Source organism: Dreissena polymorpha, chromosome 10, assembly GCF_020536995.1.
Source record: "Dreissena polymorpha isolate Duluth1 chromosome 10, UMN_Dpol_1.0, whole genome shotgun sequence".
Taxonomy (NCBI): Eukaryota; Metazoa; Mollusca; class Bivalvia; order Myida; family Dreissenidae; genus Dreissena; species Dreissena polymorpha.
Genome location: NC_068364.1, coordinates 70,287,925 through 70,304,712, shown reverse-complemented (window position 1 = coordinate 70,304,712; position 16,788 = coordinate 70,287,925). Strand labels below are relative to the sequence as shown.

Here is a 16,788-nt window from a genome sequence, read left to right as displayed (position 1 = left end):
ACACAGATCGACTGACAAACTATTGGTGCACTTTTCTTCACAACCAAAAGATCGGATTTTTTTTTACAAACATGTTCCCAGCAATTTTTATCTGCGTAAATAATATTATGTTCTGTGTGGAAAAACAAATGATTTTACTGGTAGTTTTTTTTACTGATTATTTATCCATGTTATAGTTACCGTAATTACTCTATGTTTTCAGACACTCTAAGTTTTCAGACACCCCCTTTTTTAGCAAAAATAATTATTTTTCTTGACTCTTAATTTTCGGACACATTAGTTTTCGTCCATAATTAATTTCTCTAAGTTTTCGGACAGTATATTTTACAGCGCTATTTTACCAAATTACGATCCTGTTTACAATATCTAATGACACTCTGCTCATGGGGTTTTACAACCAGATTAACATCATAAAACATGGCAGGTGCATGCCTGAGGGCAACCAGTGCCCTAGATAATTATTTCGGAAATAGGGTTTTCACCCACTGATTTTGAAAAATAGGGTGATTTCATTCTTGGAATAGGGTGAAATGAGTTATAAGATGCATACAGTAAAACAATTGCTGCTTTACTTCTGTTGAAGCTGCACACACTTGTATTAATTCAATAAAACTGTAAACTTATATAATTAACTTTAATAACCTGATGTTTCATAACATCTTTAATCCTTGAAACTGTCAATAATATAAACTTTAAACTTAAAAAAATCGATAACACGAATGATTCGGCACTTATTGGCTCTTGCTTTCTTGGTTCGAAAAAGTAGGCGATCGACTAATATTTTGGCGCAACAATTGCGGACGTCTTTCTCTTAGACATTTTTATTTCGCATCGTATTAGAAACTGAAAGTACAGACACTTTACAAATACATGCACAATGAACGACGGATTAAGTCAGATTGAAAACACATGTATGTCGTCGTTAATAATTTGGTCAGCCGCTTTATTTAACTATGAAATCTAGTCCGCAGAGCGTTTGAATAGCTTTGACTGTTTTATTGCTCCGTCATCCAGGCGCTTGCTGAATAAAAGCGTCGCCGCGTAATGAAAATAATCACAAAAAATACCGAAAATTAGCAAAGTATTTTCGATCTAAGCTATTGTATCGTACGCATCAAATAAGACGAATGTGCGTAAAAGGCAAATCGGGTGCGTTTTCAATACGCATGATATTGTATTTCTTGGCGTTTTTAAACATTTTAATAGGGTGAAAGACGCTGATACGCAGCTTATCTGGGGCACTGGGGCAACGGACCATTACATTTACGTTTTTGGGTAAATAACCGTGTAAACAATGGTTTCGCCCGATAGCATAAGCGTTATGACAATTACTAGGGTTAGTGCCAATTACCGTAACAGTTCAATTCTCTACCGCAATGGTACTACCCCTTCTCAGTAAAATAACTGTGACAAATACTAAACGCTTCAAAGTGTGATGCACCCTATTCAAGTTTTACGAACAATGAAAGGTGTTAGACAACAACTATCGGAAATAAACAAACAACTTCACAGTTTGCTTTTTTTATTGCGTTAATTTCAGGTTCATACTAGCGAGTATCGGTATATCACATGCTCATCTTTGAACTCTTGGTCAAAGTACAACCTTATAGTAACTTTCTGTCAAATAAAGTAAGCATTTAAAATTATTTCAAATGCAGTGCAAACATAATTATTTATATAATTGTAATTTATACTATACGGCATGGTATTTTACAAGCACGTGCTATTACTGGGAGTCGTTGATACAATTGACGCTATTTTCGGACACTTCAGTTTTCGGACACCTGTATTTTGTGAATATTTTTCATATCTCAGTTTTCGGACACAAATTTTTTAAATTATTTTTAAGTGTCTGAAAACATAGAGTAATTACGGTAGATCAACAATACTCAGTCACATCCTGTAAATTGCAAACAGCTCAATATATATTAAATAACTTGCGCAGAAAATACTTATCACAATGTACAATTTACAGTGGTTAAGTTTGATGCAAAACTATAAAATTTTATGTTTTCAAGTTTTAAAAAGATGTTCTAATTGTTTTTAACATTTTTTGTTTTAAGTATTTGTTAAACATATGTATTATAATTAATAATTATAATAAACTAGACATGCACAGACATAGACACTTGGTTGCAAAACAAACTGAGTGATATTATTGTAAAACTGACCTTCTGTTTTGGAATCTTTGACCAGTTCTTCATATGAATAGTTGGTCGGAACTTCAAATTGGGCATTTTTGGTATTATATCCTGGAACAAAACATAACAAAAAAGCATTTATTATTTTATTAATGTAGAAGTACTAGAAGTTATATTATTTATAATGTTATAAATGTTTGTAAAAGTTTCTGGTGTAAAACTTTATGCTTCAAGAATAACATATTGAAAACCAGTTTTGTAACACACATAAACACCATAAAACACTAAATTACTCAATTAAACAATGACTACAGGCATAGTTTTTCACAGGTTTAATTCTATATTTGTTCAATTGCATTCAAAATATGATTCCTAATTAAGTAAAATATAAAAATACCTTTCAATTCCTATATTAACTTCCAAAAATTTTCTTGTGAATAATACTATCGTGATATTGTCACTTCACAACAGAACCTAATTGCAACTAATACTAGTATTTGTTAATTTTTCTTCATTTATCCCAAACACTGCAACACAAAGCTTGTTTAACCCCAAGCCATGTACAGAAATCCTCCAATAAACACCCAGTTACCCAAACAATAGCCCCCATCCCACACCCCCCACCAAACAACAATTTGTTGTTTGAGCTATCAACCAGTCTGCAAACTCCATTGTGCATTGACAGATTTTCACACCTGCCTCCCACCAGGGCTTTGTTAGACCAACATAGACCCAAATACACAACACCTGAGAGCTTGACCAGGTAAATAACTTCAACAATAATTAGCCTTCAATTAACGAAAGGTGACAACATGTACACTTTGATCATTACTGATCAAAGCATTTATGACACATGCCTTCAGAAAAGTCTTTAACAGACATGCCAGACATGATCTAGTGTGCCTTAAACACAAAGACATTATGAACTGAAAGAGTGAACTAAATATAAAAAAATAATTTTTACATTCTGAAACAATGACAAAAATAATTTAAAAATTCATGAAATTGAGCAACCAAACTTTCTTCAATTCATACATCTAGAATTTTTAAAGGGTACATACCAAACAAGCCATATCTTACATCAAATAACATCATTCATATCCCATAATACAAATATATATATATTTAATATTATCACATTTTTGTGGGGTGTTCCTACAGACTTTGATAACAGAGACATAATATCTGTGTATCCATTTAAATGTCTCCATAGTTACCTATGAGTTACAGAAGGGTGTTAATGTGTGCAGCACTTGCCTTTCTGTTTTCTTTAATATTTATCCTCAAATGGCTGTATAAATACTAAGACGAGAACTTAATTTAAGGATATTTTTATAATGACTTTTTCAGAAACAAATCCTTTAAACAAACATTTCTTTGTGAAAATTGTGACACCATGGAATCACACAAACAATAATTTGGTTAAAGCGAGTATATATTATTTCAATGTACAAACATGTAAATATTTTATTATGACAATCTTAAAGCAACCAACATATGAATATGTCCAAGCAATGTTTAATTAAATTAATTTACAATCTTGTTTCCGTCAGTGAATTTAAAACAAGCAAGTTAACATCAATATTGGCCCCTTTTTTCTTATTTGTTGTACAAACAAAATTGTAGTCATGAGTAGCATGCAGAGACTAAAGGGGATTAGTCCCAGATTACCCAACGGAGTTCATGTATTGAATATGTAAAGGTAAAAAATATATATCTTTGGTTTCTTATCTGGTACAACTTTAAAAAAACTTTTTTCTTGTTTTCGATTAAAGGATGTGTTATCTTTTTTGAAAAAAGAAAAAAGGTAAAATATACTCGCTATCAATCAAATGGGAACAGATTGAATGCCTTAGCACAGTGATCTCTGATAACATATGAAAATCAGATGTCTGACTAGAAACATGACTATTTCAGCACCACTATTGAAAAGCTTTTTGTTCAATTTGAAGAAGCAATCCCATTTTTTAAAGTGGAATTTTCAAACACTTTTTGTTCAATTTGAAGAAGCAATTCCATTTTTTAAAGTGGAATTTTCAAACACTTTTTGTTCAATTTGAAGAAGCAATTCCATTTTTTAAAGTGGAATTTCCAAACACTTTTTGTTCCATTTGAAGAAGCAATCCCATTTTTTAAAGTGGAATTTCCAAACACTTTTTGTTCCATTTGAAGAAGCAATCCCATTTTTTAAAGTGGAATTTCCAAACACTTTTTGTTCCATTTGAAGAAGCAATCCCATTTTTTAAAGTTTATAAATGTGTGCCTCATGAGATAGTACTTTCAAGATTTTTTTATATAAAACTATTGACTACATTTACTTCACACATCTATATTAGTTATAAGAAACAACTAATGTGCCTGTACATCCCTTTAATAATTGTGTAAACTAGAGCTTTGTCACAGATGTGACTATTACCCCCTCATGCCGCATTGACACAATATATTTTGCATGTCGTCTTCACAAAAAACAGCAGACACCATGCTCAATTTTTAAAACGCACTAAGTGACCCCTTGACCTAGTTTTTGACCCAGAAAGGCCCATGTTCTAACTTGGCCTTAAGATCATCTCCATACAACTTCTGACCGGGTTTGGTGAAGATCAGATGTAAACAACTTGAATTAGAGAGCAGACACTATGCTGAATGTTAAACAAGGGACAAAATTGTCACAAAACCAGGTTTTCATTGTGAAAAAAAAATCTGATAAAGGGAGAAAACTCAAACTGAACTTTTGAAATGAACAAACAAAATAAACCCCCTTTGTAAGTTTTTTTTTTAAATCTATTTTTAGTCGTGGCGACCTTGACATTGGAGATATTGACGTGATTCTTTCGTGCGGCACACCGTCCCATGATGGTGAACAAATGTGCCAAATGATTTTAAAATCTCACAATGAATGACATAGTTATGGCCAGGACAAGCTCATTTATGGCCATTTTTGACCTTTGAACTCAAAGTGTGACCTTGACCTTGGAGATATCGACGTAATTATTTCGTGCGACACACCGTCCAATGATGGTGAACAAATGTGCCAAATGATTTTAAAATCTGACAATGAACAACATAGTTATGGCCCGGACAAGCTTGTTCCGCCCGCCCGCCAGCCCGCCAGCCAGCCAGCCAGCCAGCCCGCCCGCATTCGCCAATCTAATAACCAGTTTTTTCCTTCGGAAAACCTGGTTAAAAACGCACTAAGTGACCCCGTGACCTAGTTTTAGGCCCGGAATGGCCCATGTTCAAACTTGTCCTAGAGATCATTTAGATAAAACTTGTGACCAAGTTTGGTGAAGATTGGATGAAAACTACTTGAACAAGGGCTGTTTGTAAAACATGCATGCCCCCCATATGGGCTCTCCGTTGTAATGACAGTCATTGTGTGAATATGTTTTTTGTCACTGTGACCTTGACCTAATGACCTGAAAATATGGGTCATCTGCCAGTCATGATCAATGTACCTATGAAGTTTCATGATCCTAGCCATAAGCGTTTTTGAGTTATCATCCGGAAACTATTTTACTATTTCGGGTCACCGTGACCTTGACCTAGTGACCTGAAAATCAATAGGGGTCATCTAAAATTCATGATCAATCTACCTATCAAGTTTCACGATCCTAGGAATACGCTTTATTCAGTTATCATCCAGAAACCATTTAACTATTTCGGGTCCCCATGAACTTGACCTTTGACCTAGTGACCTCAAAATCGATAAGGTCATCTGCGAGTCATGATCAATGTACCTATGAAGTTTCATGATCCTAGGCATAAGCGTTCTTGAGTTATCATCCGGAAACCATTTTACTATTTCGGGTCACCATGACCTTGACCTTTGACCTAGTGACCTCAAAATCAATAGGGGTCATCTGCAAGTCATGATCAAGTTACCTATGAAGTTTCATGATTGTAGCCATTAGCGTTCTTGAGTTATCATCCGGAAACCATTTTACTATTTCAGGTCACCGTGACCTTTGACCTAGTGATCTGAAAATCAATAGGGGTCAACTGCGAGTCATGATCAATCTACCTATCAAGTTTCATGATCCTAGGCTTAAGCGTTCTTGAGTTATCATCCGGAAACCATTTTACTATTTCGAGTCACTGTGACCTTTGACCTAGTGACCTGAAAATCAATAGGGGTCATCTGCCAGTCATGATCAATGTACCTATGAAGTTTCATGATCCTAGGTGTAAGCATTCTTGAGTTATCATTTGGAAACCATTTTACTATTTCGAGTCACTGTGACCTTGACCTTTGACCTAGTAACATGAAAATCAATAGGGGTCATCTGCCATGCCAGTCATGATCAATGTACCTATGAAGTTTCATGATCCTAGGCTTAAGCATTCTTGAGTTATCATCCGGAAACCATCTGGTGGATGGACCGACCGACCGACGGACCAACCGACCGACATGTGCAAAACAATATAGCCCCTTTTCTTCAAAGGGGGGCATAAAAAATCTATTATTAGCCTCGGTGACCTTCACCTTGACCCAGTGACCTCAAACCTCATCAAAAGGTAGAGGTCTATGCAAGGTACCTCCATGCCAAATATGAAAGAGATCGGTAAAGTATCGAAGGTGCTATGAGAAACTGTAAAAAAAGTGTGACAAAATTCTATTATTAGCCTCGGTGACCTTGACCTTGAACCAAGTGACCTCAAACCTAATCAAAATGTAGAGGTCCATGCAAGGTACCTTCATGCCAAATATGAAAGAGATCGGTAAAGTATTGAAGGTGCTATGAGAAACTGTAAAAAAAGTGTACCAGAAATCTATTATTAGCCTTGGTGACCTTGACCTTGAACCCAGAGACCTCAAACTTATCAAAAGGTAGAGGTCCATGCAAGGAACCTTAATGCCAAATATGAAAGAGATTGGTAAAGTATTAAAGGCGCTATGAGAAACGGTAACAAAAGTGAGACGTAAGTAAGGAAGGAAGAACAAACTGGCAACTATATGCTCCGCCAAAATTTTATTTCAGGGAGCATAAAAATTCCTCAATCACAAACTCAGTACACCAACCATTATTGGGCTCGGCCCATTGACCAAACGTGCGAGGCGCAGATAGTTGAGATACTCATCAGATACCCCCTGGTAACTACCCAGCATCGATGACTTTGACGAATACATGCTTTCATCGAGAGACGCGCAGGCTGAGTCACCCCGCAGATGCTTCAAATGGGGTTTCGCGTTACCTAGAATATTCTCATGATCAAAGTCTAGAGAATGTTGCCGCAGTTTCAAGGACAGTTCGTCACCAGATTCCTCTGGGGGTATATCCAAGGACATTGATTCCTCCATTTGGAAATGTCTTTTCCAGACACCCGTTACCCTAGCGTCACCCTTAGGTTTCAAATTAGGCGTCGAGGCCCAGTTTGGACGTCCCATTTTGAACGCCTTTCGCTTGGACTCATTATTCAGCAACCAATCAGCTGTCTGCGTTTTAGATGCCACCATTGATTGCTTGGAAAGTTTTCTCTGAAGAATGCTCTGCTTGGACTGCATCACATCTCGTTCCCTCTGGAACGTCTGTTGACTGTCATTAGCAGTTTCATTATTCACATCATGGATGCCCAATCCTTCTTTTCTCCATTCACCTGCGCTTAAGTTATTATCACAGTTTTCAAAATCGTTCTCATCACTTAGATGGCTCTGATTGTTTTTAAGATCATGCAATGTTAGAAACACAGCAGGTCCCACTGGTTTTACTCGAACACGACTTTCTGAGCTCTTTTCACTTTCGTCGTCATCCAACAATTCCGTCTCCAAGTTAAGGGAAGAAACATACCGCGGTTGCCTAGACTGGTCCTGTAAGCTATTTTTAGCCAACTGTTGACACGGTAATGGTATCAAGGGAAGATCGACTGTGTACAAAACTGACTTGTTGCCAGTTTCGGTTTCAGCTGTGTATGCAATGGTCCGGAGGGCTGGATTCGAATTATCTTCGTAGTCCTGTTCTACAATATTTCTGAATTTTCGAGAGACTGACACTAGTTTACTGGTTTCTGCAAGTTCTGGGACCTCGTTCAGCATTGTTGCCTGTCTGATCTGGAATTTCAAGATTTAATACTTTAATGATATTTGTTAATTTTTCTAAAATGTTGAGGACTGTTGTTTTTGTTACTTCTGCTTTTTTTCTTTGTTGGATTTGTTTATGTTTTCAACAGCATTTAAGTCATCTCACATTGGCTAGTTTTCCAACTAAACTGCCCTACTTAAATCAGAGTTAAGGGAATAGTGACAGTAGAACAGATTTCAGGACCATTCCACACACAAATTACTGCGGAGATGTTTGTAAACATCTTCCATGAGAATGTAAATATCCTAAATCATTTTGAACAACCTAGTCCTTCTTTTTGACAAATACCTGACAGCAAATATATCCTGCTTATATGAACATTTTCTCTGACCAGCGGAGAAAGTACCTAAAAAGAGGCAATTTTAACTTCATTTTTGATAGAACTATTATTTAATCTTGAAATCGGTTCAAACATCCAATTTGTTTAGTTTTTACAAAATCAAGGGAGAAAACTCATGACATTTACACACCTTGTGGTCAGCTAGAGTTGGCTCCCCTGCTGGATCAATGTCTGCAAACCCAGAGCTGTCTGATTGGGTACTGGCTGTTTTTTCCATATGACCTTTTAAATATGACAATCAAGATGAAAATTTTATATAAAAGTAAAATAAAAAATACATAAAATATAACAGACCAATGACTACATTTTACGTTAGTGTTATTTTTGTTAATTGCAAATTTTAATGTTAAATCAGACTAGCACTTCAAATCTAGAAAATAATTATATATTTGTTAAGATTATAAAGAGGATATTGAAATACCTGCGCCAGCCTCGCCATTGCATTTTTTTAAATCCAATAGTTTGCATGATTTCTATCAACAGACTTATCAATGATAAATGCAAGCATCACAAAAACTGATCAAGAGCTAGTTCGCAACAATTGATAGACAAACTGGGATTTGTTTAGGAAAAACTGGGTTAAATGCATGTGCGTTAAGTGTCATCCCCGATTAGCCTGTGCAGTCTGCATATAATGTAGGGTTTACTGTACGCCTTAACTGAATATTTGTTAAGGAGAGACTTCCTTTAAATGAAAAACTCCATAAAAGCGGAAAGTGCTGTCCCTGATTAGCCTGTGTTGACCGCACAGACTTATCTCAGATGACACTTTACGCACATGAATTAAGTTTTAAATTACATTTTCTTTTTATGTTTTAAAAGCAGAAGTAGTAACACACTATTCACCTCTACGGATAGACGACCTACGTGATACCCCACCCACATCCTCATGGGCAACGTCTGCACTCGATATCTGAAATGGAAAAAAACACACTTCAGATAAAGGAACAACAGTGTACAAAAGTTACCTATGTTTAGAACAAAAGTAGGTCATATAAAAAACTAATGAAATGATATTGGCCCAGACAGCGTTGGTTAAGGAGGGGTATCCCCAGCCATGTTGTGACAAGATTTAACATTTTAGGAAGATTATTTGTGCAGTTTCGCCTATATGGAGGGTATGAAAGAAAGCTCACAATAAAATATATAAGAGGGCCTGAAAGGCCCAAAGTCGCTACCTGAGATAACAAGATATTATTGGGACAAATCTTCTGACCAAGTTTCATGAAGATCGGAAAATAAATGTGGCCTCTAGAGTGTTAACAAGGTTTTACTATAGCCATATAAGGAAATATGCCCCACCCCCTGGCAGCCATGTTTTTCAACCAACCAGCATTATTTTTGAACTAGTCCAAAATATTATTGGGATGAATCTTCTGACCAAGTTTCATGAAGATCAGACAGTAAATGTGGCCTCTAGAGTGTTAACAAGATTTTACTATAGCCATATAAGGAAAAATGCCCTGCCCCTTGGAAGCCATTTTTTCAAGCAAACATAATTATTTTCGAACTCATCCAAGATATCATTGAGACCAATCTTCTGACCAAATTTCATGAAGATTGAACAATAAATGTGGCCTCTAGAATGTTAACAAGGTTTTACTATAGCCATATAAAGCCATGTAAGGAAAAATGCCCCGCCCCTGGTGGCCATGTTTTTTAAGCAACCAAAACCTTTTTCGAACTCATCCAAGATATCATTGGGACAAATCTTCTGACCAAGTTTCATGATGATCGGAAAATAAATGTGACCTCTAGAGTGTTAACAAGGCTTTACTATAGCCATATAAGGAAAACAGCCCCGCCCCCGTGGTGGCCATGTTTTTCAACCAACCGGCATCATTTTTTAACTCCTCCAAGATATTATTGAGACCAATCTTCTGACCAAATTTCATGAAGATTGGACAATAAATGTGGCCTCTAGAATGTTAACAAGGTTTTACTATAGCCTTATATAGCCATAAAAGGAAAAATGCCCCGCCCCTTGGCAGCCATGTTTTTCAAGCAAATGTAACCATTTTCGAACTCATCCGAGATATCATTAAGACAAATCTTCTGACTATATTTCATCAAGATTGGACAATAAATATGGCCTCTAGAGTGTTAACAAGGTTTTACTTTATATAGCCATAAAAGGAAAAATGCCCCGCCCCTGGTGGCCATGTTTTTAAACCAACCAGCATCATTTTCGAACTCGTCCAAGATTTTATTGGGATGAATCTTCTGACCAAGTTTCATGAAGATTGGACAATAAATGTGGCCTCTAGAGTGTTAACAAGATTTTACTATAGCCATATATAGCGATATTAGGAAAACTGCCCCGCCCCTTGGCAGCCAGGTTTTTCAAGCAAAGGTTACCATTTTTGAACTCATCCAAGATATCAGTGGGACAAATCTTCTGAGAAAGTTTCATGAAGATTGGAAAATAAATGTGGCCTCTAGAGTGTTAACAAGATTTTACTATAGCCATTAAAGGAAAAATGCCCCGCCCCCTGGCGGCCATGTTTTTCAACCAACCGGCAACATTTTAGAACTCATCCAAGATATTATTGGGATGAATCTTCTGACCAAGTTTTATGAAGATCAGACAATAAAAGTGGCCTCTAGAGTGTTAACAAGAATTTTATATAGCCATATATAGCCATATAAGGAAAAATGCCCCGCCCCTTGGCAGCCATGTTTTTCAAGCAAATGTAACCATTTTTGAACTCATCCAAGATATCATTGAAACCAATCTTCTGACCAAATTTCATGAAGATTGGACAATAAATGTGGCCTCAAGAGAGTTAACCAGGCAAATGTTGACGCCGCACAACGGACAACATTTGGCGTGCATCATCCTCTTATGCATATATATACTCATACCAAGTTTAAATGAAATCCACCAAAGAACTTCCAAGATATGGCTCCGGACACAAAAGTGCCGGCCGGACGGACGGACAACGCCAAAACAATATCCCTCCGCCTGTGGCGGGGGATAATAATCTAAACATAACTACTGTAAAGTAAAAATGTCAACAAGTTCAAACATCCAGACGATATTGTTTCCCGCCTTTGGCCCACTGCGACACGCCCACATAATATCCTTCCATGGAAATCATAAGCATAGTAAAAAAACTAAAGGACACATATTTACTGCTTTTTGTTTAGACTATTTGCCAATAATTTAATGATTTAGCAAAACTAAAACATTTTGTATTCACAATTTTCAAAATAAATTGTTTAAACAGTATTTATTAAACCTGTTCAAGATGTGTTTATAACTCTTTTTTCGATAAAATGTGTCAAACTGTCTTTCTTGAAAACATAATGTTATGATAATATTAACAAGTATGAGGTTTGGTTGGTCACTGGATTATGAAGGAAAGTCAGCTTTGACAAGAATGGGTCTTAAGGAATACCTTTAATTAACCCTTGATTAGTCATTGTCGGCTCAGGTACTACTTACATGTACCCCCGGTACTCTTTAGTATACTTACATGTACCCCGGGTGCGGTAAATATACTAAAACTTACCCGGGAACTTTACCCCTAAATCGGTCGTTGTCGGCTATTTTTTTTAAAATTTACTATATAATCAAATTTATTTCTATTTTCTTACATAAAAGAAAGTATTTATGTTTGCAACTTCACATATACACCAATACTTACTTCTTCAAGTTCAAACGACTCCTGCGGGGGGTTCACTAAAGGTTTCAGTCGTTTGTCGTCCATAGATTGCCTCGATCCAGGAAACCTAACAGTCCTTTCGCCAGCATGTTCAAAAGGTGACAAGCCTCTAATGACGGTTTCTCCACTCATGAGGGAGCTTGCAGACTCTGATAAAGCGTCTGCGTAGCACGGATCAAGGTCAAGGTCACCAGATTTCGATGCGAAGTCAGACTCGGGGTCGTTGTCACCCATGCTCTCTGTCGGAACCAGGGTGTTGGAGGAGTCAGACCTTTGAGTGAGAACAGGAAAAGACAACTCATTCTTGCTCGATACTGCCTGTAGTAACGGATTTACCTCCTTTTTTGAAACACCGTCCAGTGACGAGGCGTCTTCTTCAATGATTATACTCACATTCTGGGGACGGCTGACACAGGACTTGGCCGGTTTCGGCTGCTTCTCAAAGTCAAACTCACTTTCGCCGTCTTTGAGTCGATCTTCGAACGAATAACTGAATTCCTTCGGAGTTAGCGGTGAGCCTGTGAGAGTGGACATTTTTGAGTTTTGAGCATTAACAAAAGCTAAAGTTCTGCTTGAAGCAGAAGCAGGTACAGTTCCATCTTCAGTGCAATAATCGCCGTCGTCGACCATGGAAAGCATGAGTCCTTCAACCTGTCGACGTCTGAGCTCCGTGATGCGGTGCGGCGATTTCTCCAACACAGATTCAACGTCATCCTTATCCACAGTAAAAACAGACCCGTCTCTGTCGACACTCTGACGTATGGTGTTCTGGTACTGCCTGCGCAGGTTACTTATTGAGTTCTCCCTTTTGAGGCGGCCCCTCTCTTCGCCAACTGAGTCGTTACTCTCGTACGACGAATCTGAGCTAATCCGATCACTAAAGCTCTTCAGCAGTATTGCCCGGTCCCAGCTATCCACCGACTCCCTCGCTGGCCCCTGGTCTTGCTGCGTGTGATCCTTGTTCTCCTTAGGCTCCTCTGTCAGCGACCAGTTCTGGTTCCGACTCTTGACTTTGTAATGGAACTGTCTGCGTCGTTCTGCTGCGGACATGGACCCCTTGGGAGACTTGCCGTCCTGTCCGGTCTCAGACGATCTCCGCACGATGTACTCTGGGCCATAGAATCCCTGGCGGGCTAGTGCCCTCCTATTGGGTAGGTCGAGAATACTGGGGATGGCGCTGAGCACCTTGGTCTCCTCGTCTGCAATGTTTTTAAAAACCAATACCGTTAATGTTTCGCAAGGTAGCAATCATGGCAGTGTTTAATCAATGCACAATGCACACCAACTTTTGTACATAAAACTTTAAGGTAAAGAAATTCCCAATATACATTATTGTCTACTGTAAATGGAATTCTGTAACAAAAGATCTATGCAGACCGGACATTCTGGATTCAGGGGAAGCATGTATTGTGTAATTAAACTGATACAAGTATACATGAAATAACATATAAAAACAAAATGTGTTTGTGAAACACAATGTCCCCCTATATGATGTTTGACCTTGAAGGATGACCTTGACCCCTATATGATGTTTGACCTTGAAGGATGACCTTGACCTTGACCATTCACCACTCAAAATGTGCAGCTCCATGAGATACACATGCATTTCAAATATAAAATTGCTAGCTTCAATATTGCAGAAGTGACATTACATGAGAAATTTTAACCCATATATTTGACCTTGAAGGATGACCTTGACCTTAACCTTTCACTACTCAAAATGTGCAGCTCCATGAGATACACATGCATGCCAAATATCAAGTTGCTATCTTCAATATTGCAAAAGTATTCATAAAATAAGCGATTTGGGCCACATATATTTGACCTCTGACCTTGAAGGATGACCTTGACCTTGACCTTTCACCACTCAAAATGTGCAGCTCCATGAGATACACATGCATGCCAAATATCAAGTTGCTATCTTCAATATTTCAAAAGTACTCATAAAATGAGCGATTTTGGCCACATATATTTGACATCTGACCTTGAAGGATGACCTTGACCTTTCACCACTCAAAATGTGCAGCTCCATGAGATACACATGCATGCCAAATATCAAGTTGCTATCTTGAATATTGAAATACTGCAAAAGTGTACATTAAATGAGCGATTTTGACCACATATATTTGACCTTTGACCTTGAAGGATGACCTTGACCTTGACCTTTCACCACTCAAAATGTGCAGCTCCATGAGATACATATGCATGCCAAATATCAAGTTGCTATCTTCAATATTGCAAAAGTTATTGCAAATGTTAAAGTTGGCGCAAACCAACCAACCAACCAACCAACAGACCAACAGACCAACCAACAGACAGGGCAAAAACAATATGTCCCCCACTACTATAGTGGGGGACATAAAAATCAGAACTGCAAGTAATCCAGTCATGCAATAAAATGGCTACCCTTTCTTTAACTTTGAATTGATTTAGTTTTGTACTAAACAATAATATCAATTATTTTAATTTGCAATTGCATTATATGTTTATGCAACTTCGCCCTTTCCCACTCAGAAGCAAAGTTTTAATGGCTATTTGCAATGCTGTTCATCAGTATCTAAGGGTTGGAAATGAAGCCTTTGAAACTTTAATCTAGTTAGAAATGTATTTAATTAAATGTAACTTTCTATGGGACTACAGATGTGTCAAAATACATATCTAATTGGTAAAGGGATATAAAATGCATTTTTTTATACACGGTGATTTTCTGAGCCTCGATAGCATGACCACCTTTTTGTCCTTAGTATCATCAGGTTTGTTGATAGTCTCATCAGGTTTGTTGATAGTCTCATCAGGTTTGTCCATAGTCTCATCAGGTTTGTCCATAGCCTCATCAGGTTTGTCCTTAGTTTCATCAGGTTTGTCCATAGTCTCATCAGGTCTGTCCATAGTCTCATCAGGTTTGTCCATAGTCTCATCAGGTTGGTCCATAGTCTCATCAGATGTGTCCATAGTCTCACCAGGTTTGTCTATTATCTCATCAGGTTTGTCAATAGTCTCATCAGAATTGTCCATAGTCTCATCAGGTTTGTCTATTATCTCATCAGGTTTGTCCATTGTCTCATAAGGTTTGTTCATAGTATCATCAGGTTTGTCCATAGTCTCATCAGGTTTGTCTATTATCTCATCAGGTTTGTCCATAGTCTCCTCAGGTTTGTCCATAGTCTCATCAGTTTTGTCCAAAGTCTCATCAGGTTTGTCCATAGTCTCATCAGGTTTGTTTATAGCCTCATCATGATTGCCCATAGTCTCATCAGGTTTGTCCATAGTCTCATCAGGTTTGCCCATAGTCTCATCAGGTTTGTCCATAGTCTCATCAGGTTTGTCCATAGCCTCATCAGGTTTGTCCATAGTCTCATCAGTTTTGTCCAAAGTCTCGTCAGATTTGGCCTCAGTCTCATCAGGTTTTTCCATAGCCTCATCAGGTTTGTCCATAGCCTCATCAGGTTTGTCCATAGTCTCATCAGGCTTGTACAAAGTCTCATCAGGTTTGTCCATAGTATCATCAGGTTTGTCCATAGTCTCATCAGGTTTGCCCATAGTCTCACCAGGTTTATCCATAGTCTTATCAGGTTTGTCCATAGTCTCATCAGGTTAGTTCATAGTCTCATCAGGTTTGTCCATAGTCTCATCAGGTTTGTCCATAGTTTCATCAGGTTTGTCCATAGTCTCATCAGGTTTGTCCTAAGTCTCATCAGGTTTGTCCATAGTCTCATCAGGTCTGTCCATAGTATTATCAGGTTTGTCTTTTATCTCATCAGGTTTGTCCATAGTCTCATCAGGTTTGTCCTTAGTCTCAACAGCTTTTTCCGTGGTCAGGATTTTATTTTTGTTTTTGATAGATTTTGTTCATTCTCTTTTGAAGATGTGCCATGTTTGTTTTATTGCCCTTTTGCAAATCTGTGAATAAGTCACCTTAATACGCTATGTCATATTTGTGTGTACTTGATAAGTGTGTTCGCATCTCGTCTATTTCTTTTCTTTCAAATAATTTTTTGTTTGCCCCATTTATCAATTTATCAAGAATTATAACCAATGAACTTGCTGGAAATTCTTATCTCTGTATTTTCCAATTGAAAAAAACATCAACACACTTTGCATCCCTCTAAACTTTGTTGACACAACATAGCTCTTACTGAAAAAATATTAGCTTGTTCACATGTTCATCCTGTTTTGCTATCATAGCAAATGTTTGAAAGAAATTCATCCCTGAACTTTTAAAACCATTAATTCAAGCAAAAGTTAAAATTTTGCATCAAATGGGTCACATACAAACTGTGAGAGATGGGGGTGAGGGGCATGACCCTAGATCAAAGTCAATTCTATATCATGCTCATGTCTAAGAACAATTTGTTGAAAGGGTCCCAGGATAACAATGAGCCATGTTCTGGGACAACTGGGCTTCTTAAATGTGCATGTATGTCTCATATAGGGTAAGCCTGTGCAGTATGCACAGGCTAATCAGGAACAACACTTTCCTGCACCGGATTTTTGTTACGAAAAAACCCTCCTTTAAATGATTCCATAAAAGCAGAAAGTGTCATACTTGATTAGCCTGTGCC

The 16,788-nt window shown here is 37.6% G+C and overlaps 1 protein-coding gene across 7 annotated transcripts in view; it reads right to left on the bottom strand.

Moving 5' to 3' along the window:
* The window catches only part of LOC127847111 (uncharacterized), a 110,972-nt gene that overhangs the window by 3,621 nt on the left and 90,563 nt on the right, over positions 1–16,788 (bottom strand). For all 7 annotated transcript variants that reach the window (XM_052378737.1, XM_052378736.1, XM_052378740.1 and 4 more), the window contains 5 exons: positions 12,209–13,425; positions 9,405–9,471; positions 8,689–8,780; positions 7,162–8,187; positions 2,172–2,252 (listed from right to left, as the gene is read on the bottom strand). In XM_052378737.1, the coding sequence (XP_052234697.1) occupies positions 2,172–2,252; positions 7,162–8,187; positions 8,689–8,780; positions 9,405–9,471; positions 12,209–13,425 (2,483 nt within the window). The remainder of the gene's footprint in view (positions 1–2,171; positions 2,253–7,161; positions 8,188–8,688; positions 8,781–9,404; positions 9,472–12,208; positions 13,426–16,788) is intronic.